At 45.4% G+C, this 21,810-nt stretch overlaps 2 protein-coding genes across 2 annotated transcripts; both read left to right on the forward strand.

Moving 5' to 3' along the window:
- Positions 1–552: 552 nt before the first annotated feature.
- Positions 553–2,302, forward strand: LOC143328360 (D(1C) dopamine receptor-like). The gene has a single exon (XM_076743449.1). The coding sequence runs from the start codon at positions 568–570 to the stop codon at positions 1,762–1,764; it is 1,197 nt and encodes a 398-aa protein (XP_076599564.1). The 5' UTR covers positions 553–567; the 3' UTR covers positions 1,765–2,302.
- A 10,034-nt stretch (positions 2,303–12,336) lies between these two features.
- Positions 12,337–17,582, forward strand: fgfbp3 (fibroblast growth factor binding protein 3). Its single transcript, XM_076743221.1, has 3 exons — positions 12,337–12,378; positions 15,745–16,021; positions 16,463–17,582. Exons 2-3 carry the CDS (start codon positions 15,750–15,752, stop codon positions 16,893–16,895), a joined length of 705 nt encoding a protein of 234 aa, XP_076599336.1. The 5' UTR covers positions 12,337–12,378; positions 15,745–15,749; the 3' UTR covers positions 16,896–17,582.
- Positions 17,583–21,810: the final 4,228 nt, after the last annotated feature.

Below are 21,810 nucleotides of genomic sequence, written 5' to 3' on the forward strand. Positions count from 1 at the left end.
AGACCTTTTCCCCCCGCGGAGACACCGGATCGACAGGATTTATTATTCTCACTGCTCATTTCAAATTCCTCCATTTGTTCAAGCTTATCACTGTTACAGCCTGAGGACATACTGGCTGTCCGGAGGACAGATCTCATTGTTAAAAGACAAACATCACAGAGGATTTTTACTGACGACAGATCAGAGGATGCTTTGTGCGTCAGGAGCGGCTGGAGAGAAGAGGAGCAGTTTGACACGTGGATATTAATCGCCTGTTTCACTGCTTCTGTGGAAAACATGGAAAACTACACGACGTGGAGTAATTTCACCCAAGTTCTGTCCGAACTGGACGGGACGGGCGGCGAGGAGGAGGAGGAGGACGAGGAGGAGGGCGGCGGGAGCGGCGGAGGGAGCGGCGGGCTGCGCGTCCTCGTCGGCTGCGTCCTCTTCCTGCTCATCGTGTCCACGCTGCTCGGGAACACGCTGGTGTGCGCCGCCGTGGTCAGGTTCCGCCACCTGCGCTCCAAGGTCACCAACTTCTTCGTCATCTCTCTGGCCGTGTCTGACCTGTTCGTGGCCGTGCTGGTGATGCCCTGGGAGGCCATCACAGAGGTGACTGGCACGTGGCTGTTTGGGCGGTTTTGCGGGGTCTGGATCGCCTTTGACATCATGTGCTCCACGGCCTCCATCTTGAACCTGTGCATAATCAGTGTGGACCGCTACTGGGCCATCGCCAGCCCCTTCAAGTATGAGCGGAAGATGACTCACCGGGTGGCGTTTGTCATGATCGGGGTGGCGTGGACGCTGTCCATCCTGATCTCCTTCATCCCAGTGCAGCTCAACTGGCACCAGGCCGGGGAGGAGGAGGAGGAGGTGGTGGAGGTGATGGCCTCCAGCGGCAGGAACTTCACCGACAGCCGCAACTTCAACACCAGCACCGTCACCAAGAGCTGCGTCGCCAACCTGAACAAAACCTACGCCATCTCCTCCTCCTTCATCAGCTTCTACATCCCGGTGGTGATCATGATCGCTACCTACACCCGCATCTACAGGATCGCTCAGACCCAAATCCGTCGGATCACGTCTTTGGAGAGGGCAGCGGAGCAGGCACAGAATCAAGGCCACGGTGCGAACCGGAACCAGCATCAGCAGCACAGACCCAACGACGAAGCCTCATTGAAGTCTTCGTTTAAGAAGGAAACCAAAGTGCTGAAGACTCTGTCCATCATCATGGGGGTGTTTGTCTTCTGCTGGCTGCCGTTCTTCGTCCTGAACTGCACCGTCCCATTCTGTGACCCGCCGTGCGTCAGCGACGCCACATTCACCGTCTTCGTGTGGTTCGGCTGGGCCAACTCCTCGCTCAACCCGGTCATTTACGCATTCAACGCAGACTTCCGCCGGGCCTTCGCCACCATTCTGGGCTGCAACCACATCTGCTCAAACAACGCGGTGGAAGCGGTGAACTTCAGCGACGAGCTTGTTTCCTACCACCACGACACGACGCTCCACAAGGAGGCGCTGGTCCCCGTGCAGCCGCAGCAGCACCCTCGCACCATCACCGTCGGCTCCGACCACCTGGACGACATGAGCGCGCAGTTTGACGAGGAGACCATCGTCTCCAACGGTTCGCAGAGCCACAACAGGCTGCTGCTGCTTCCTGCCACCGTCCAGCTGGAGGACGACCCCGAGATCTCCCTGGAAACGATCACGCCGTTCACCTCGGTGGCGAGGCTCGAGAGCGATGCTCTGATACCAGGACAAGTCCACCAGGAAGCATCTGACTGACGGCCATAACCAAACAGGAAGTTAGACTGTGTTGTTTTCAAAGTAAAAGCATAACCTTCAGTTAAACTGTAATCAAACTTCACAATGTTTTGATTCATTTGAAATAATGGACGACTATAAGGACTTTATTCCCCACAACAATGTGACACTCGTCTGTTTATCCTCAGATTCAGATAAAATACCAGCATCAGAACTTATTGATTTGTTTCTGTGATTGTTCTGATTAATTTTGTGTTCGCAGTTCCATTTCTGCACTGTGTATACATGTAAAATATGGCATCTTTCATGAAAAAGTCTTTGAAATGGAGAGACATCGAGCTGTGTTCCTCTGAAGGAGGCGTCCAGTGAAGGTCGAGTGTTTGGGGGGTTGGAAAACGGCAGATTTGAGCTTCTTTTTTTGCTCTTAAGTCTAAACTGCATGTATTTCAAATGAGAACTGTTCATCAAAAGACTCGTCGTCTGATTTCTGGAGCAAACGTCATTGAATCAATTCATCCCGGTCGATGAAACTAAAGAGTATCCCAGTGATGTTTACTGCGATTTCCATTTTACAGTGTATCTCTGTTGTCCTGTTGCATCCAGGGACGATCCAGCGCTGAGGGACGTCTGCTGCAGGATCCTGTTTGACCAAATTCACATTATTCTCTGCACTCTCTCTTCCTCTGGACTTTTCTTTCAGCAGAGTTCATCAATGCAGTCGTTCTGGTAGTAAGTTTCCAGCTGTCAGGTGTTTTCAAGCAGGCTTAAATGTAAAGTTTCCCCAAAATAAAGGTGACTAAATGTTATCTGTTACTGACAGATGGGCCATTTTGAACAACTATCAAATTGAATTTCACAGTTTCCTGGAAGAAAATCATTTGAACTGTTAATGGTGATTAAATGGTAAAAGCAGTTTATATTTATCAGTTTATCTGCTGAAGCTTCTTAATTTATGAAAGGTCTGTTGAAGTTGTTGTGAAGATTTGCTGCACATCGAAAACATTTCACACATCGAGGCTGGGATTCATATTTCGTCTCGCTCTCAGCTGCCCCATTAGCTCACCGCTCGCCTGGTGTTTCTGGATTTGGTCTTGAGAAAATTAAAGTCATTAATAAGGAATTAGTGTGAAAGCAGAGTTTTAATATTAATGCAGAGAACAATAACAGCCGATAAGCTGTTTAATACGTGCTTCATTACAGACCTCTGAGGAAAGTAGGCCAAGAATGGGTCCAGTCATCAGGCAGGTCTGAGAAGCACAGCAGCCCTCTGAGACAACGTTAAAGCTGTTTGCATTGCAGCGAAGCAGAAAGTGTTTTATGACTCTTATTTAAGTGATAATTGTTTGTAGAGCGCCAAACACTTCATAACATTTAATATAGAACATAAAAAACCTGGAAACACAGTTCTGACAGGACTATTAAAACCACTAGAGTAATTTAATCTGGTTTAACATTTGGTGAAATTGAAGATAAGAAGGTCAAAGATCAGAGCTCTGAATGCAGGCGTGTTACATGTTACATCAGTTTAATGAGTTAATTATTATTTTTCCTGCAGTCTGCGACCTGAACAGCATCAGATTGTCCCTCTGCTTTTCAACTGAACCCCCAGTTTGCTGTAGTTTTGTATCCTGGTAATGTTATTCTGAGTAGCTTCTGATTAATTAAGAGGAAACCTGGAAGGAGCCCGACGGTCAGGAACCTCTCAGCTGTGCTCGATGATTAAACAACAGCAAATGAAACAGAGGGATTCTGGGTTTTCTTCTCGTGTTTTTTATTTTCATCCACTCTGCTCGCTCCTTTCATCTTCGGTCGGCAGTGGAGTTGAAACGGAGTGGAGGCCCCCGGGGGCCGCAGAGGGGACGACACCCTGAACCCCACAGGTGTCTTCTGCAGGTTCATCTGCTCAGACTCATCACAGTGTTTGTGGCTGAGAGGGATGAGTGCTGTCGTTTTAGGCTGTGGCTCAGAGAGAGTGGACTGTACGTTAAACCTGTGACGCTAACTTTGCTGTACTGAGGCGTGGAGGTCGGGCTGGTGGGCGGACGGGCTGGTGGGCGGATGGGCTGTATGTGTGCTTTTCACACAGGAAACATATCACATTGACCAGAAGCCCATTTCCCCACTTAACCAAGCAGAAATGCAGAAAACCGTAACCTCTACTTGGTTAAATCACCAGATAATAATCAGTCAACAGTGAGAGATGACAAAAGAAGGCAGAGACAGACGGGAAAAGACTGACAATCTACAGACACAGTCCACAGTGTGACCAAGGGCAGGCTGGCAGGTATATATTCCCTCAGACTAATGATGTATAGGGAACAGGTGTGTGAGCAGGTGACAGGTCAGGCGAGGATCTGTGGGGGAGTCTGCAAAGACAGCAGACGATGTGTGGTGTGACAAGAGGGCAGAGACTCAGAGTGTGATAGTGAGTCAGGTAAGACCCTGACAAAAAAAAAAAAAAAAAAAAAGATTTAAAAATGGCTGATTGTGTGAATCTGAAGCTCAGGGCAGAGACACATTTCACCTGTGGCACAGAGAAACACCACATCAACCCTGACCGAGAGTCTGTTGATTGACCTGATGTGGTGTCGGTGTGGTCATCAGTCACACTGTCTGAAAACGAAGGTGCACAGAATCTGTGAGAGGGAAAACTTAATTTAGGGCCGTGTGAGCCGTGTGGCTGCAGGTCTGACAGCCAGTCCGGCACTTTGGTCCAGACTGAAACACCTCAGCAACTAATGAACAGATTGCATGAAAGGTGGTGCAGATTGAAAAGGTTCCTTGAGGACAAATTGAATTGACTTTGATAGAAGGTGTGCCACGATCGATCGGGCTCATATGTGTCGTCTGGGCAAGAGTTTCTGACACGGCGACCATCGCCGAGGACAGAGAAATAGTGCATTCTGAACCAGGCCTTACCTGGACTTTGTGTTTATTGCTAACATGTGCATGCTAACATTTAAAACATATACCTGCTACACATCAACATGCTAGCATGATATTACATACTGGACATGCTAACATGCTGAGGTTAGCATTAGCTCAAAGCACACTCTGTTGTTACCTGACTGCTGCAGCATTGTTTACTCTTCACCTTCTCTCACATCTGTTTTACTTCTGTAACTAGTTTTTATGCTTCCACAACAAGACAACTGCATTGAAATTAGCCCAATTGTCAGGAGGCTTTTTGGCCGGGGAGTCCACAATATTCACTTACAGGTCAGGAGAATTTTTTCTAATAATAAAGCTGCAATTTCAGGTTCACAGTCAGGAGATAAACAGTTTTCCTCAAACAACCCCGGAGCATAACATCCATCACAGTAAACACAAACACAGTTGAGTGTTTTCATCAGAACTGTGTCACAATATACTCTGCAGCCCGAAATCACCCGACGGCCAGAGGAAGAATCCAGAACATGTTCACTTACATACTTGACCCGTCCTTTAAAAACAGGACAGAGTGAGTAGACGTACATAAAGATGAAGGTACGCAGACGTTATTCTGCTTAAATGACACCATTACTCGATGCTGGATGTGTAGAGATGTGAGGCTCATCTCCTTTGCACCTGAATGAAATCTTTTTCTCTCTGTCTTCACTCTTTCCTTCTTTCTTTGTGTCTGCAGAGACACTTTCTATGTGACATGAAGGTCAGCGCGTCCTCAGATTGTCCCTGTCTGTCTGTGAACAGGACAGAAAACTAAATGTCATGACTGTAGCTGTAGGACGTGTGCTGTTCCAGAGGCTCGGCGGTATTTCAACCACATTCATGACTGCGCTCACATCCCATGAGGCAATTACTGTGCTAACACACACACACACACACACACACACACACACACACACACATCTGTATATTAACAAGCACACTTGCACCACTCTTCAACTCCAACAAAGATAATTATTAAAATGAGGACAGGATGAAAAGGTTTCTGTCTGATTCATAAAGCACACACACACACACACACACACACACACACACACACACACACACACACACACACAGCGGCCGTCTGCGTGTTCCTCTGTGAGTCCGCCCTGCAGCGCTCTCACTGGTTGTCACGTGAAGCCTGTTGGGATGTTTTTTTTTATTGAGGTGATTCTAACGCTTCACACCATTTGATCCAACGCCTGATGCAACCTGAGGCAACGCTGATCGTTCCTTTACTGTATCCTGTTCACGCACTTCAGCAAAGCGAGATACGATAGAAAAAAAAAACACGCTTAAAGTTTACGTTACAGTTCACATCCAACACCCAGCGAGGTCGCAGAATCAGCCCGGAGGCGGCTGATTGAGAAGTATATCAGTGAGATTTAGAAGTAATTTGTGTGCGATTTCTTTATTTTAAAACTCTATTTCAGCATTTTTACTGCTGACTTGTGTTGATGTTTGTGATGAATTTGTTTAAATTAGTGTTTTCTCCTCTTAATTCATATTTATTTATATATTACATAAATTAAAAACTTTAAAGGTTCAGTGTGTGAGTGGCAGAAATGGAATTTAAGGCTCATTAAGTGTATTTTCATTGATGAATTGTTGCCTGAAAATGAGAATCGTTGCGTTTTCGATACCTTAGAATGAGCTCACTGTATCTACAGAGTCCGCCATGTTGCACCGCCATGTTTCTACGGTAGCCCAGAATGGACAAAGCAGCGCTGACTCTAGAGAACGGCTTTCATGTTTCATGCCAGGTGAGGGTATTCAGGTGATTGCAATCTGCAAACTCACCACTAGATGGCACTAAATTATGCACACTGAATGCAGGGGAAATAAAAAAATGAATGAATCTGTTTTTTATTTTTGTTTTGTTCGTTTTGTCTTCTCCGAGGAGGGAACGTGATCTTTACTGTGTCCTTCAGCTGAAAAAAGACGGATTTGAACCAGTGAAACCAGTGATCGAACCCACAGTTTATGTCTGGAAGACTTTTTTTGTTTGTTTGGTTTTTTTTTCACATTTTGAGGCCAATTTTAGCAATTAAGGCTAAAACACGGTGAAGCTACAGAAACAGGCAGCCGATGGTCAGCTGATAGAAACAGCCCACGTCCTGTGAGACAGTCCACTCCACCCTGAGAGGAGAACATACTGACACGGCTTCATCACGTGTGGAGGTCAACATCAAACCTCCATCTGGTGATGAAGTCAGTCCCATCCTGTGTTTAAGCTCTGCAGTGACATTCAATAATGTTTGCTATGTTGAGATTTCACAGCTCCATGATGGCCTCCTAGACGAAGTGACCAGGCGTCACAGTCCACAGAACACACACTTTCTCCTCCTTCTGTTTCCAGCTCGACACACACACGCCTACAAACACACACGCGTCTCCCTCCATTCCTTTTCTTCTTCACTGAGCGTCATGGAAACAGCTGGTGTTAGGATGCATTCTGCATCAGGCTCCACGAGGTAATGAACGATCAGGCGATCCCCTGCATTTAAACCTGGTGTCCGTCTGCGTCCTCCGCTCTGCATTCTGTCCACACACGCATCTGATTGTTTCTGAAGAGGAAGGAAGAAGGTGAGCAGACAGCAGGAGGTAAAAAGTCAACACGTCCTCACACCTCAGCGGCTGAATAGGTCGACTGCTAGCCAGCGACCTTCATCCTCATGTTGGAACAGTTTTCTTATGTTTTGGCACCAAAACTATGTGGTAAAGTTTAAGAAAAGTTCATGTTTTGTGTTAAAATCCAGCCCACCTTCCTCCATATGTGGACTCTTGCTCTTTATACTACATCACCTGACTTCCTCCTTTGCTCCCGCCATAATTACTACAGCCACTAGAGGTCACTACCTAAAGATGGAAAAAGACATTTCAGTAAAAGTACAAGCAGATGCTTTATTTTGTACGATTCTGTGTTGTTGGAAATGGAAGATTTTGCTTTGAATCTGCTTCTTTTTTTTTTTTTTTTACATGCTTTCACAAAAATTATTGGTAAGTTGAGCAGTTTTTTTTTTTGCTTTTAACATCAGGTTCTCATAATGTCAGTGGTTAACAAAGTTTGCTCCATGTTCCTTTGAGCTTCAGTGATGCTATCACTTGCGTCCATGCTAATGTTTTCATGTGTGTGCTTTTGTTTTCTCACTACTTTGCGTTCTGGACGTCAGCTGTGCAGCTGCCTCTGGGCTGAAAGATGACGGCCTCACACCTTCTCACCCAAACCTGCTGGTTAAATGTTCTCATTTTGACTGGCTCACAGGCACACACACCTTCAGCTTTAGCATTTAGAAGGTGCCGTTTCCTCCTCAGTGTTGTTGACAGCTGTTGACACGATGCTCAGCTAATCAGGCAGAAAGCAGCTCAGGTGGTTTGAATGTCACAGCTGCCTCAGATCAAATGAGGAAGGATTAAAACTTCTGTGCTTTTATTAAACTTTAAGGAAATTCAATTTTCAGGCATCACAGGCTTCATTCATCATGCTCTTTGTTAACTCTTGTTAATATTCTCTTTGTGTCACCTGCTGCTTCCTAACAGCCACAAAGCATCATCTGATCCATTCATTTGCAGCGTTGCTCCAAGCAGAGCAGAAGTTTAATTAAAGAAACATCTGCATGAGCGAACGTGTCCGTCCATGCCTGGTTTTGATTCCTATCTCCCACGTGGCACGACGTGAAACAGCTCATGCTCAGATGTCGTGGATGCATCAGAACTTCACAACATGTAGAAGATCAACATCTGTGGCTGATAAAGTTTTCTGTATCGACAGCTTTGTTTGAAAGTCGTCTAACTGACCGACACACACCTGAGAAAATGTGGCTGCAGGTTTGTTTCTTGGGACGTCTGTAATCTCTCAGCACCTGGATTTAACCTTGCTGTGCTAATTTAGCGCAGTGATCCAGTTCGTCTGAGACTGGTGAGGCAGCGATGAGGGTTAGTCAGACAGTTGTCATAGAAACAACCCATCAGGTCCTGAAGGAGAAGAGCGTCACATGTGATCTCTGAGCCTTTCATGTTTTTGTGAATGCGTTTCTGTGTTTATGTTACTGAGATTTTATCAGCCTCTTTTCATACATTTACACACAGAAGAGCAGAAACTACTTAACAGTTTTAGACCTCTTGCATGAGTCTGTCTTCTATGAGTGGACGTCCTGATCATGCAAAACACACAGAAACGTCTTTGTATGTTCTTCAGTATCGTTTAACAAAACGCTGCTGCATCACTGAAGCACCAGACTGTCAATAAAATGCTTTTGATGCAACATTTATGTGCAACGTAGATGCCGAAAACACTTATTTTTCAACTTAATTTAATCAAGTTTAGATCAGTTTAATCCAACGTAATCGGAGTGAAGCTCTGACCACCATGATTGTCCTTCTCACCGCCCTGCATGAAGCTCATGCCGCTTCCTGGATTACCTGCCACTACAATAAAAAATAGAAATTGCTGAGACAAAAGAGCAGCGTATGGACATCTTTTTCAAAAGAAAGACAGAGAAGAAGCATGAGATGAATTGGACCGTCTCCAGCTCACAGTCCAGCTGAGACATGTGACATCCTCCACATCATTGGCGGTTTGAGCACGCCGGCAGAGAGCAGCCCTCTCAGCTTTAAACGGTTTTTCAATGACAGACAACTCTTCTTCAGGCTCGTCCAATCTCTGGCCATTACACCTTCTATCTATTGCTCTTTTGTCTCTATAATACACACACACACACACACACACACACACACACACACTCAAGGTTGTGGTTTGGTGTCATAATCACCGCAGTAATCACAGCAGAGGAGGTGACGGTGACGATGGAGCGCTGATTGCGGCCGCCTCTCAACGACCGCTGAGAAGAAGAAAGTCTATGCCTCTGTTTGCTGTCAAGGACCCAGAGTCATCATCAGCTCATCACACACACACACACACACACACACACACACACACACACACACATTTTCTTCTCCAGAGAAGAGACAAAGTTAGTAGCAGGCGTTGAAATCAAGCCTGCAGGAAACAGAACAAACGCTGCAGCAGGTATGAAACAATCAATCTGCATCTGCATCACTGATGTGCAGGAATACTGCTGTTATTCATGGACTGTGCACTGCTGCTACTGTAGATAGTTATGATTTTCATGCAGGGATTATTATGGCCTGAATAAATGTGTTTGCAAAGAATAAAGTCTGAAGTTGCTTGAAACACTGAAATGTCAGCTAGTGTTTGAACATCAGACTGTTTCCTCCAACAGTTACAGACGAGCTGTTTCTTTTCTAATCAGCTCTCGTGAGTTTGTTTCCAGAAAGCACCAGTAGGAGGCAACAGAGTCCCAGCTGCTGCCTGTTCTCCTGTGAACCGTCCCCTGTGGCAAGCACAAGGACACACACTGTCACACACACTTCCTAATGTGCACAAAAGCTCAGGAACAAACACACACACAAGAGCAGGAAAGCGGTTTCCTCCTCAAAACATCACAACTGTCACTGTGTGTCTTTCTGCTTAAATCTACATTTAGGTTTCACATTAGAAATCAATGATCACGAGATTATCAATGTGGCTGCAGAGATTTTCAAAATAATGAAAGTAAGAAAAGTGTGTTGTCATTTCTCAGGAAGGATATTTATCAGTTTAGATCAGACAGTTTGGATTCAGAAGCTAATTTCTCAATAACTCATGAAAGGTGTAAGCAGGTGAGGCGTCCTGTGCAGCGTCAGGCAGTCAGTCAGTCAGTCAGTCAGTCAGTCAGTTGTCTCCCAACATTTCAGTTCATGGAAGAGACTTAAAAATAACACTCTGTAGTCTCAGATAATGGTCTAAACGCTGAAACCTTTGGTCTGAACTCAGCACAGCGTTACGCAGGCTTTTCTGTGATGTCAGAGTGTAACGATGCATAATCATACGTCTCGTCATGTGTCATGAATGTTAAATGTGACCAAGCTACAAGTTGTTGCTGAGATGTCTGGTGTTCTTGTGATGGTTGGAAAAGCACTTTAATGCTGGAACACTTGAACAGAACAGTCGGCCATGACAGCGAGCCAGCGGTCTGAAACTGAAGCAGCTAAACGCCTTTTAGTCTTCGTTCCTTTTATGTCCTCCAGAATTCATTTTGAGATAACTGTGGGTAAAGGGTCGGTTCCAGCATTGAGTTTTGTGGGTGTGGGGTGGGTAATTGAGTATTTTTGTTTGGTAATGCTCCTAATTGTACTAAATAAAGGTTCTGTTCTTCCACTGCAGAGCGTAAAATCATATGAGTGTGAAAGACAAACATGTTTGAGAAGCAGGAAACTTTCTTTGGTGTAAAAACAGGCACACAGAAATTAAGCTGATGGAAAAGATCTCCCTCGTTTGCACACGTTTCCTCTGACTCCGCTGATCTGATGCTCCTCACAGCTCCGTCCTGCCTTCAGAGCAAAGTGCACTCAGAGCTGAAAACAAGGTGACATATTTGTTCCTGATTTGCCCAGACTGGGCGGAACAACACGCTTGCACTTGTTGGCTTGTTTTTCAGAGCATCCTCCTCTCGCCAAGCAGATTCTTGGCAGCGTGTGCGTGGAAAGAGCCGTCCTCGGATCTCCACCAGCCCCTGAGGTGAATGAGAAGGAGCTAGGCGGCGATGACAGGGTGTCGGCGGGGGGTTAAGCTGTGACCCAGATTTCTGCACGAGTCTTTGTCTTGGAGGACAGAGGAGATTCTCCTCATTCATCTCGCTGAGGGCCGAGTTACTAACTGTTATCAATACAGCGACAGAGGGAGAGACAGAAAGAGAGCGGGCCAATAGAAATACAGAAAAGAGAGTTTGTGAGCTGTGCGTTTCATGTCAGACGTCATGCATCATGGATTATTTTGGGGCTACATGCAGATGAGCAGCTCTTCTGTATTTCTTATCTCTCATTCTAAAACCAGCTGCAGATTTGTGGTGTAAAGGCCACGGCTCTGCAGGAGGTCATGTGGCGTTCAGGTTCAGGGGAACAGTCAGCTTCAGCTTCCCTGCACTGTCATTCTTCAGTCTTTATACATGAAGACTCTTTCATTTCATCGTTTAAATCAGAGCTGCTTTATAGCCAAATACTCACTGAAATGCTACTTAAACAACAGCTATGGTAACTGTAGATGTACAGAAACTTTTGAGCCAATACTTCGTCATCGTGGAGCTTCAACCAAGGAGCCGCAGACAACACAAAACTGCACAAAAGAGCTGATGTCAAACACAGAGGACAAAAGGAATCAATACCTGCTGTTTTTGCCCTGAAGAGTAAATCAGTGCATTATAAATCCAGCTCATCATGATATTTGCTTTTGGTTTTGTGCTGTTTATTTCAAAATACAGTAAAAGTTTGGTGCCTTTGCACCTGCAGCGCTGAAAACCAAACTCTGCAGCTGCATCATGAACATGAAAACATGAGAATCCTTCCAGGGATGAACAGAGAAGTGTTTTGTTCGCGAGCTGAACGTCACTGAAGCACCAGGACCCTCGAGGTGCCGTCGGCGTCGCTCAGAGAGCGACCTTTGGCGAGCGTGTCCATTGTCTTCTCCTCACACACGTTTTATCAGGGGGGCTGAATGTGGGAGGTGGTCTCAGTTTTGGGTGGGCAGTTCTTCTTCTGGCCCCCTCCCTCCTCCTCCTCCTCCTTTATCCTCGTCGTCCCCCCTCTTTTATCCGAGTGTTCGTGGCCCCCACACTCTCACAGCGACTGCGAGCCGTGGAGCGTCACATGGTAAGAACACCGGGCCTCTGCTCACACTGAACAACAAACTCTCAACTCCTCTTCCTCTCTGCTTCTTCCTCGAGCCGTCAGAGCAAATGTTAGAGCGCAGAAGCAGATGATGAAGACATAGCAGTTGTTTTGGCATGACTTATTGATGAGGGCTGTGTTTGGAGGGGTGGGGGTGTGCTTGGAAGGGGGATTATTTTTGTTTTGGTGCAGCTCCTCTTTGTTTTTCATGTCCCACAAACTCCTGCTCAAAAGCTGCAGTGGAGGCTTTTACTGCCAGAAGAGATCCGTGTAATCTGCTGCGTCTGTGTGTTTTTATTCCTACTGTGAGAGAAAATCCAGAATATTGTAAAATAAAATTAAAAAAATCACAATGTAGCAAATTTAAAGAAGAAAAAGGGGAAACACTGCTCTACGTGTAGAAAGTGAAATATCTCTGTGTCTTTAGGTGAACAGGCAGGTAACAGCTGCACAGTTCAGGTGTGCACTCTCCTCTTTTCATGGACGCAGCTTGTTGTTGTTTCTCAGTGTCGACCTCCAGCTCAGCTGAGGACATCTTTGTTGTACTGAACGTGGAATCCCTTCAGGCTCAGTTAAACACAAAATGTTTGCATTTAAAATCAGTGAAAAACATGTAAATATTCCAAAATTCTGTTTACTCTCTGCTCGAAAATGAAACGTTACCTACAGACAATCTTCCTGTTCGACTGACACAAAGAGCCGCTCTGGACCACGTGGAAATAAGGAATTTAACTTGAGGCTTGAGGATGATTTTATTCATAATCCATAGATTTATTTCACTGATAGTTATACTGTTTATTTCCCAAAATAATTTACTGCTAACGTGAATGTTGACATACATTAGGCTCACACCTATCAGACAGGTACCACTTTGCAGGCAGACGGCGAGTCAACACTCTACGAGCAGTGCGGAATATTACTATTATAATATGTTGAGGTTCTCCAATATTCGTTCCCTCATTTATCAAACTTTCTTAGCTCCGTCGACCTTCTCCTGTCAGAATTTCACTCAGTCACAGCTTTGCGGCGTCGGCACATCAGGAAGCGCTTGCTTACGTCTTCTGGTAACTATTGTCAGAAATAAACTGGTTCCAGCAGTTTCCACCAGGCTGGAAATCAAAGCCACCACTGGTTATGTCCGCAGCGTTTCCTGTGATGTCGTCAGAATGACTAGAAAAGACAGTCGTGCTGGACTTCACCTGCCCTGAATGGAAGGATGAAGCACGGCGTAGATGCTGATGGCCTCCCTCTGTGTGGTTTGTTTATAACAGCACAGGCCAGAGTGGATTATCATCTTTATACCACGATCACTCATCTGCAGCTGTCAGGTGTCCGTTCGCCTCCTGAAACAGGGAGAATAACTGCACACTGCAATGGTACGAGAGGTATTTTGGAGCTGAAGACCTGCTGTCCCAGCTCAACTGGCACTGTGTCGGTCACACTTCAGAGCACACCTCCTTCTTTTGAGGGCTTTCATTTGTGATATCAATTGTTCAGTGTTGTGAAACCCAATTTCCAAACCGGCTCTCCTCTTCGCTCTGGTTTAGTCTCCACCAACTCCAGAGAAAATGATGTCGTCTTTTCAGGCATCACATCTTTTGTCCTCAACACGTCATCGTCACGTTAACGTTGTTCAGGTTTAGTCCCAAAAACTACTTGTTTAGCTTTGGGAAACCATCATGTTTTGGGTTCAAATAACTGTATTACTGTTACGTACTCAGCAACTTCAGTGCTTCACCTAAGTTAAAATTAACCAACGCTGACTTTTGGCGTTGACCTGTTCATCCGCCCCACCTTCCTCCATAATTTCTTGCTCTTTACACTACGTCACCTGACTTCCTCCTTTGCCCCCGTCTTAATGACTTCAGCCACTAGAGGTCACTGCCAGCAGTAGATGTTCGGTGAGTCGTAGTCAGACAATACAAACGTGTTTCTGGTTGTTTTTCTGGCTTGTTGTCTTACATTTCACAGTACAAGTGTGTGTGTTGGTCCCCACTGTGACAGCGAAAAAACAAACAAAAAAAAGCAAATAATTGTGCTAAAGTGCCTGATTAGAAATCCCACTCATCATTTGCTCGGAGAACACTTCATCAGCTGAAACACCTCGACGCTCTGGAACAGAGTGCACTTTAGATTTCATTTTGCTGAATTATTATTAATGGGATTAATTACGGTGTTGTTGTTGTCACTGTATCACATCATTAACGGTGCGTTCAGTGTCTCCGGGCTGACCGGAGGGCACAGGCTCACTCTCATTAATACAGACTCCATATGTTTAGAGTGCAAGCGCAGTTAATTAAACTAAACTCACAACAACGGAGCTGACAAACAGACTGCAGGCAGAACGAAGAGATTCGACTTCTCTCAAGTCAGGAGTCCATTTTTGTTTGTGTTTTTATTTTTCAGTTCAAAATGTTTATTCAGGCAACAACGTATTAAATTACTGCTCTGTCCTCGGCTTTATTTCCTCTTTATTTGCATCATGTACTTGTTTTTCTCTCATAAAAACAAAAAAGTTTTTCTAAAAGAGAAATAAAAGAGTGACAGATTATGAGGTGTGAGCTCAGCTGTAATCCCCCCCCCCCTCCTGGTTTGATAGCTACATGTCCGGTCTGGACTCTTCTTGGGGGACTGTTTTTGACGCTCGGCTGGTTTTCAATAAGCCGCTGACAGAGACCAACACCCCCTCTCTGGGTCCATTGTCCATTTTTAACATTTAACACTCGTGTTGTGCCTCTCTGACCCTCTGAGATACTGAAGAGAGTCCAAGCTACTTAAAGATCAATAATGCTGAACCAGTACAGTCAATATATCCAATTCTTTCCAGTTAACATGTGACAGAGAACATCATTCAGCCTGCAGAACAGCTGCATCACGTCCTCTGCGGCTCTGAGGGAATTTCTCGGTCAGAAAAGTTTCGCCGGTGACGTCATGAGATGTGGGTTTGAAAGGCATTCCTCAGACAAAGAGGCTCTGATAAAAGACTCTGCAGCAGGATAATTCAGGCAGTCCAGGTCAATCTCAGTCGCTCCATTCCCAACATTTACTGTAAGCCTTTAGCTGTTTACTCTTTAACAGTTTGTGAAACTAAAAGTCGAGATCTATCAGCCTCTTGTACAGACATTAGAGGACACTTTTTGAGGGAAACGTCTCAACAAATACTGAATTCAGTGCCATGAAATCTGGTCCAGATATCCCCCCTGAATGAATTCTAATGTCTCTGTTGATCCCATGATTATTGGAAAATCTGAGACGGTGAACATGGTCAGATTTCACCTGCTGAACATCAGTGTTGTGTTCAGACGCTCCAGAAAATAAACTGACTCTCAGATTTTCTTTTTTTCCCAGCCACCATGAGTGTCCTGCAGTGCAGCTTCATCTTCCTCCTCCTCCTCTGCCTCCCTGTCCTCAGCGAGGCGAAGCGGCAGCCCGGTCAGGGGAAACCCGACAAACCCCGCCAGCCTCCGCCGACACCCCAACCGGCCAAGAGAGCTCGAAACCGCTCGGTGCCTGGCTCTGGAGAGCTGACCACCAAGGAGGGCCATCGCTGCGTCTGGCAGACGTCCGGTGAAGGTCTGGTGAGCCTGCTGGTGAACTGCAGCACGGAAACAGCAGACCAGCAGAGGTGAGACCAGCATTGACACACAAACCAAACTCCAGGTACAGTTACCTGGAGTTTCCAGTTTCCATCGTTTCCCTGAATGTTTTGAACGCCATGGAACGGGTTTATCTCTCATGTTAAGTTTCCAATCGAAGGAGCTTCTTTTTACTCGATCACATGCAGATTTTAACACAGTTTTGTCACTAAAGTAAAAAGAAGAGGAATATTTTTACCCTCGGTCCTACTTTTTGTGATTAGAGGGCTGATTACATTAGAGAACAGGTGTGTTAGTCAATCCTAAAGTGCATCAAACACATCGGCCCTGCTATCGGCTCCGTACCTCAGCGGTTTGTCTGAAAGCCTTTTAAAGAGTAGAGCTCATGATCTCATTAAAGCTGCAGCTTCACTCTTGTCTTTGTCAAACTCCTTCCTCTTCCCATTTCTGCTCCTCCTCCTCTCCTGCAGGTATTGGTGTCGTTATGCAGGTAAACCAGACCTCTGCCAGGCCTACGGGGTGAAATCCAGCCAGTACTGGAAGCAGCTGGTGGGGAAGCTGAAGAAGAGGCAGAACGCCTGTGAAGGAGAGAAAGTCCTGAAGGCCAAAACCTGCAAGAAGGCTCCCACCGAGGCCCACATGAAGCTCGCCCATCGCAGCGGGGAGGAGGAGAGGAAGGGAGGGAAGAAGAAGGGAGCGACGGCCAGCAAGAGCTCAGACGGAGGGAAGGCAGAGAGGAGGAAGAAGAAGGAGGAGGAGGAGGAAGAGGAGAAGAAGAAGAGGGAGGAGAGGACTGGGTTTGAGGAGGAGGGAGTGGTGAACGACATGGAGCCGGTGCAGAGTTACTGCAGCGAGGGGTGGCACTCCGTCTGCTCCTTCTTCGTCAAGTTCTTTGAAGGCTGATGGGAAACGATGACAGAAAGGTGAAGCTCATTTTTGATGCCGTGAGCTCACAGTCTGCATAAAGATGTCATCAGGCAGCTCATCGTTAATGCTAGTTCTCATTTTATTTCAACTTTGAGCTGCAGAAGTATGAGATAATCACATTTTCAAATATCATTGAGTATTGGGTCATAAAATAAAACACTTTGTTCTTATGAATCTCGTACAAATGGTTCCCTGGCATCTAATTTACAACGCTGATAATTAAAACCCGGCAATCTGAACTGTAATCAGACCGATTGATACGCTGACAATCTGCTGAAGTAAAGTGACAGTGGAGAGAACGACGAAGGACCAATCAGATGACAGTTTGTGTTAACGAGCTCATTTAGCTTTGGGATGTTTTATTTCATATGAAGTTTGCTGTAGTTTGTTTTTCTTTCTAGAAACGTTGAATCAGATGAAGCTGAAGCCGTGTAAACTGTGTCATGTGATGACTAACAGAAAAACAATCCATCGATCGCCATCGTATTGATCAGTAGGTGAATAGATGCTGTATGTTGAGTGTTTTATTATTCATGTGACTAATATTTTCTGTAAACTTTGTGTAACTGTTTGTGTCAGTTAGCCTTTTTTATATTTTTTACAGATATTTTAACACCGTTTCTGTAATTCTACAATAAAAACAAAATACTTGAAACAAAGAAATGTTTTTCCACTTGCCATGTACGTCACACATTATCACATACATGTAGATTCATAGAATTAACAGAGGCAACAACTTCTTGGTAATATTAAGGTTTAGCACGACATGCTAAACATCTCTGATATCTCTTCATGAAAAAGTTCTGTCAGAAACATTCAAAGAGGAAATCCTGAGTAATTTGAGGAAAAGTTCTGCATTCTGTGAGGATTTCTCTGATTTTGTGACGAACCGAACTGGATCCGGTCTGATGACCCTTCAGGCGAAGCTTTCAGGCGTAGCCACATTTCAGATGTTTCACTGCTCCGTCTCATGAAGTCATAAATTATGGATGAGTCGTTCGAGTCGCCTGACGTCCCCTCTTCCTGTTTCTTAACTCTTTCTCTCTCTCCGCCTCACATGGACTCATTTTTTCTCAGCGTTCGTGTCGTTGTCCACTTCATTGATCTATGAGCTCTGACGCAGTGTTGCACCATAGTTTTAAGAGCAGAGATGAAAATGAACTGAAGAGCTAAAGTCTGCTGTCATTGCTTCACCTTGAACGCTGCAGCTGCATGTTTCCTCACGGGGTTCTTCCCCTGATCTGTGGCTGCAGTTTGCTGCTCTGTGAAATGGAAACAAACCCCTCAAATTTTCTTACAGCCTCTGAGAAAAGAAAGGCTTGTCCCACACGAGTCAGTCGTGTGTGCCTCTACACCTGTAACCTTGAGAGGAAGCACCCACCTCTGCAGTGGGAGGTCAGAGCGACTAAACATATTGGAGGCAGCAGCAGAGCTTCGCTGGGACGGCACCGTTTCCAGCAGTAAGTTCTTAACAGCGCCATAATTCCAGCGCTGGTGGTTCAGCATCAGAAGATGTTGGCAGTGTCTCTGACGTTCTGGAAAACCAGAGAAGAGCTGAGTCTGTCTGGAGAATTTGGATCCTTTTTGGCCAAAGGGTGGAGGAGAGCAGCTCTCTGGGATGGTGGGTGGAGCAGCGTGCCTGACATTTAGATAAAAACCTTAGAGGAGCTGGTCCCTGGAGGATCACATGGTGCCTGTGAGGTCTGGGAGCATCTCTGTGGTTTTTGTCTGAGACACAGTGACTCTCATCCTGGTTTGAGTCCACTCAGTATTCCAGTCAGCGAACAGGCTCGGCTTTAAAAATAGAACATCTAACTTTGTGGTGGAGTGATTCCCAAGGACAGAAAAAGAGGGAGGAAACGGGAATCTGGAGAGCCTGGACACCTCTCAGTGGTTGCCATGTCAACAACCCAAGTGCAGTGTGTGTGTGTGTGTGTGTGTGTGTGTGTGTGTGTGTTGAAGTAAGATCTGTGGCTATTTGGCAGAATGTATAGTGTAGCCTGCAATTTGTTAAAAGGGGTTGTATGACCCTGTGTACTTGTTGGCACTGACACACACACACACACACACACGCACACACACACACACACACACACACGTTCACACATACACTATTCTAAAGAACTAAAGTGTGAGCCTGCAGAGCTTTTTATTTTGTTTGGTTAGACATGGCGATCATACATTCATCAATTCATTCATGCTAACATGCTAATATGCTAACATGCTAAGTCCCACGTCACACTGGCCTCATAAAGCTGACTTTGGCACCTGCTCCACAAACACTTAGTCCTTGCTGTTCACTGGTTTTTCACTTCATTTGAAAGTGATCCAGATTAGCAGCAAACCTTCAGCGCTGTGGTGCTGAATTTACGACATTTACGTTCCGGTTGTTTGCTCGGTTAACCAATGGCAAAGGTCAGCTGAAACACCATGAAAGACGTGGATCTTTGCGAAACAAGACAGGGTATGTTCACCTTCAGCTGTGTTATGTGAAACGCTGAATTAACAGGTGTTGGTGGTATTGCTTGTAGTCATTACTTTAAATCTCTCACCATAGATTTCAAACAAAAGCTAATGTTACAGCATTTCCACCATTATCCCACTCGGCTCCTCCAAACCTCAGACAGTTAACAAGACATTTTTTCCAGCGTTTTCACTAAATTTCTATCATTTTTCACCCTTATGAACAACAACACTTGGTACTCAATAAAAGCTTCTGTGTTCTCTCTGTAAAGGACCCCAAAACATCTGCATTTAGAGTGCGTGTTATCGTGCTTCCTGTACAGAAAATTGCTTCCTGCCCTCCATCTGCAGTTCACCTCACAACAAAAGATTGACGTGATGTCATCTGCAACCAACCTGTTCTTAAATTAATACAGCAGAGGCTAGTGAGCGATGATGATAACTTTCCTTTAAGGACAACGTGCAGGCGAGCAGACCACCAGCATGCGTGAGTCGACCCCACACTCTGTGATAGATCTCCCATTGCGAAGGGGCGGACAGTTAGGTCACAAATTACAGGAAACATGAACATTAAGTGCCAGCTTAAGTGCTCCTTGGCAGAGATCCGGCAAGCCTGTGAGAAATATTCCCTCCTGAGGTGTTACTGGGCTGAGAGCTGAGCGCTGCAGCTCCGTGGTTTATGATTTACATCATCTGCATAATCAAACCATCCAGTGGGCTTTTCTGCTCTGTGTGGAAACATCTGCACCTCCTGTGTTTCTCCTCTCATTTATTAAAGCTTTTCCTTTAATTGTCAAAGATGTGCATTTTGCAGAGAGTGTACCACACACTATTTGTCTGTCTGAATCATCTTCCACATTAGTATTTATGCTGTCGTTGAGACGATCTGCTGGACTGGTGAGCAAAACTAGAAAAAAGGAATCGGGCAGATCGTCTGTTATTATGTCCATTATTAGAGGCTTTTCACATCCAGGACTCCAGGACCCACATCATAATCACCTCTCCCACTTCACATCTCCACGGTGGCTTGATTGTCCTTTACAACACACACACACACACACACACACACACACACACACACACACACACACACACTCACACACACACACACACACACACACACACACACACACACACACACACTCACACACACACACACACACACACACACTCACTCACACACACACACACTCACACACACACACACACACACACACACACACACACACTCACTCACACACACAGCAGGGAGCAGCATGGGTCAGATCCTCCATAGATTCGGACACTAAGACCCCCCATGTTGGACGCTGGCTGTCTGCCTGTGAGGACTCAGGCACAGCGAGGGTCTGGCAGCTCGCCGCTTCAGTTCCACTCAGCTTTTATTCCTCAGCTTTTCTCGACCGTCTTCATTTTTCCTCTCTTTGCTCATTGTGGGCACACACCTTCATGCACGCTGCCAAACAAATGCAGGCTTCCACTGAGCTGCAAAGAGCCTCCCGAGCTGCTTTCGTGTGATTCTGTCGCCCACTTTGCCTTCGCGTCTTCAGCGCCTGCTGTCTTCTAGCAGACACAGAGGTGTCATGTTTTGCTTTCAGTCTAACTCATTTTGAAGTTTTGTGTCATATGAGACTGAAACATTCTGACTTTGTAGAAAGTTTTCTCTTTAGAAATTTATGAATGTTCTGGAGCCTAAAGCGTCTTTCAGTCAGTCAGAGCACCATGAACACTCTTCGGTGGTGATTACTGACTGTGGTGAAGAGCGTTTGTGCTGCAGTGCTTCAAAAGAAAAAAACACTGCACATCACTGATGACTCATTTGATAGAAGATAACATTTCAGGGACTGACCCTAAAGACCAATAACAATAATTATTTGTCCATTTGACTTTTGAACATTTGAAGAACTTGCAGACTCCAGATCCGCTCCTGCTCTCTGAAGATCATCAATGAATCATCATCTGCTGCTCTGGTCCCTCCTCGTCTCATGTGGTCCAGCCCTGGTTGAAATGACCCAGCAGCTGCGCTGGTTTAATCCTGAATTCGATGAGTCTCTGCTGCCCTCTGCTGGAAAAGGGCTAGAACTGCAACATGTTAGTCGAAGTCAAATTTAATAAATCCAGAATGAATCCAGCCAACAGAGACGTTCAGCAGAAATGAAAGCAGGAGGTTCTTCCTGTTGTTAGACAAAAGGCTGATTCCAGCACAGTTTTACGTTTGCAAGGTTCGATTTAAATGAATAGAACTTAAAATCTAGAACAAATGCTAAATCTCAGAGCTTTCCCACACAAAGATAAGACCTGATCAGCTGAATGCTCATCATAGGTTCCATTATCTGTCTGTTCCAACATGTTATTAATAAGCTTAAAGTGATACAGAGGCGACGTCATTTAACTTCTTTCATTAATTTAATTTTTGCACAGCAACACAGGA

The sequence above is a fragment of the Chaetodon auriga genome, chromosome 11, assembly GCF_051107435.1.
Source record: "Chaetodon auriga isolate fChaAug3 chromosome 11, fChaAug3.hap1, whole genome shotgun sequence".
NCBI lineage: Eukaryota > Metazoa > Chordata > Actinopteri > Chaetodontiformes > Chaetodontidae > Chaetodon > Chaetodon auriga.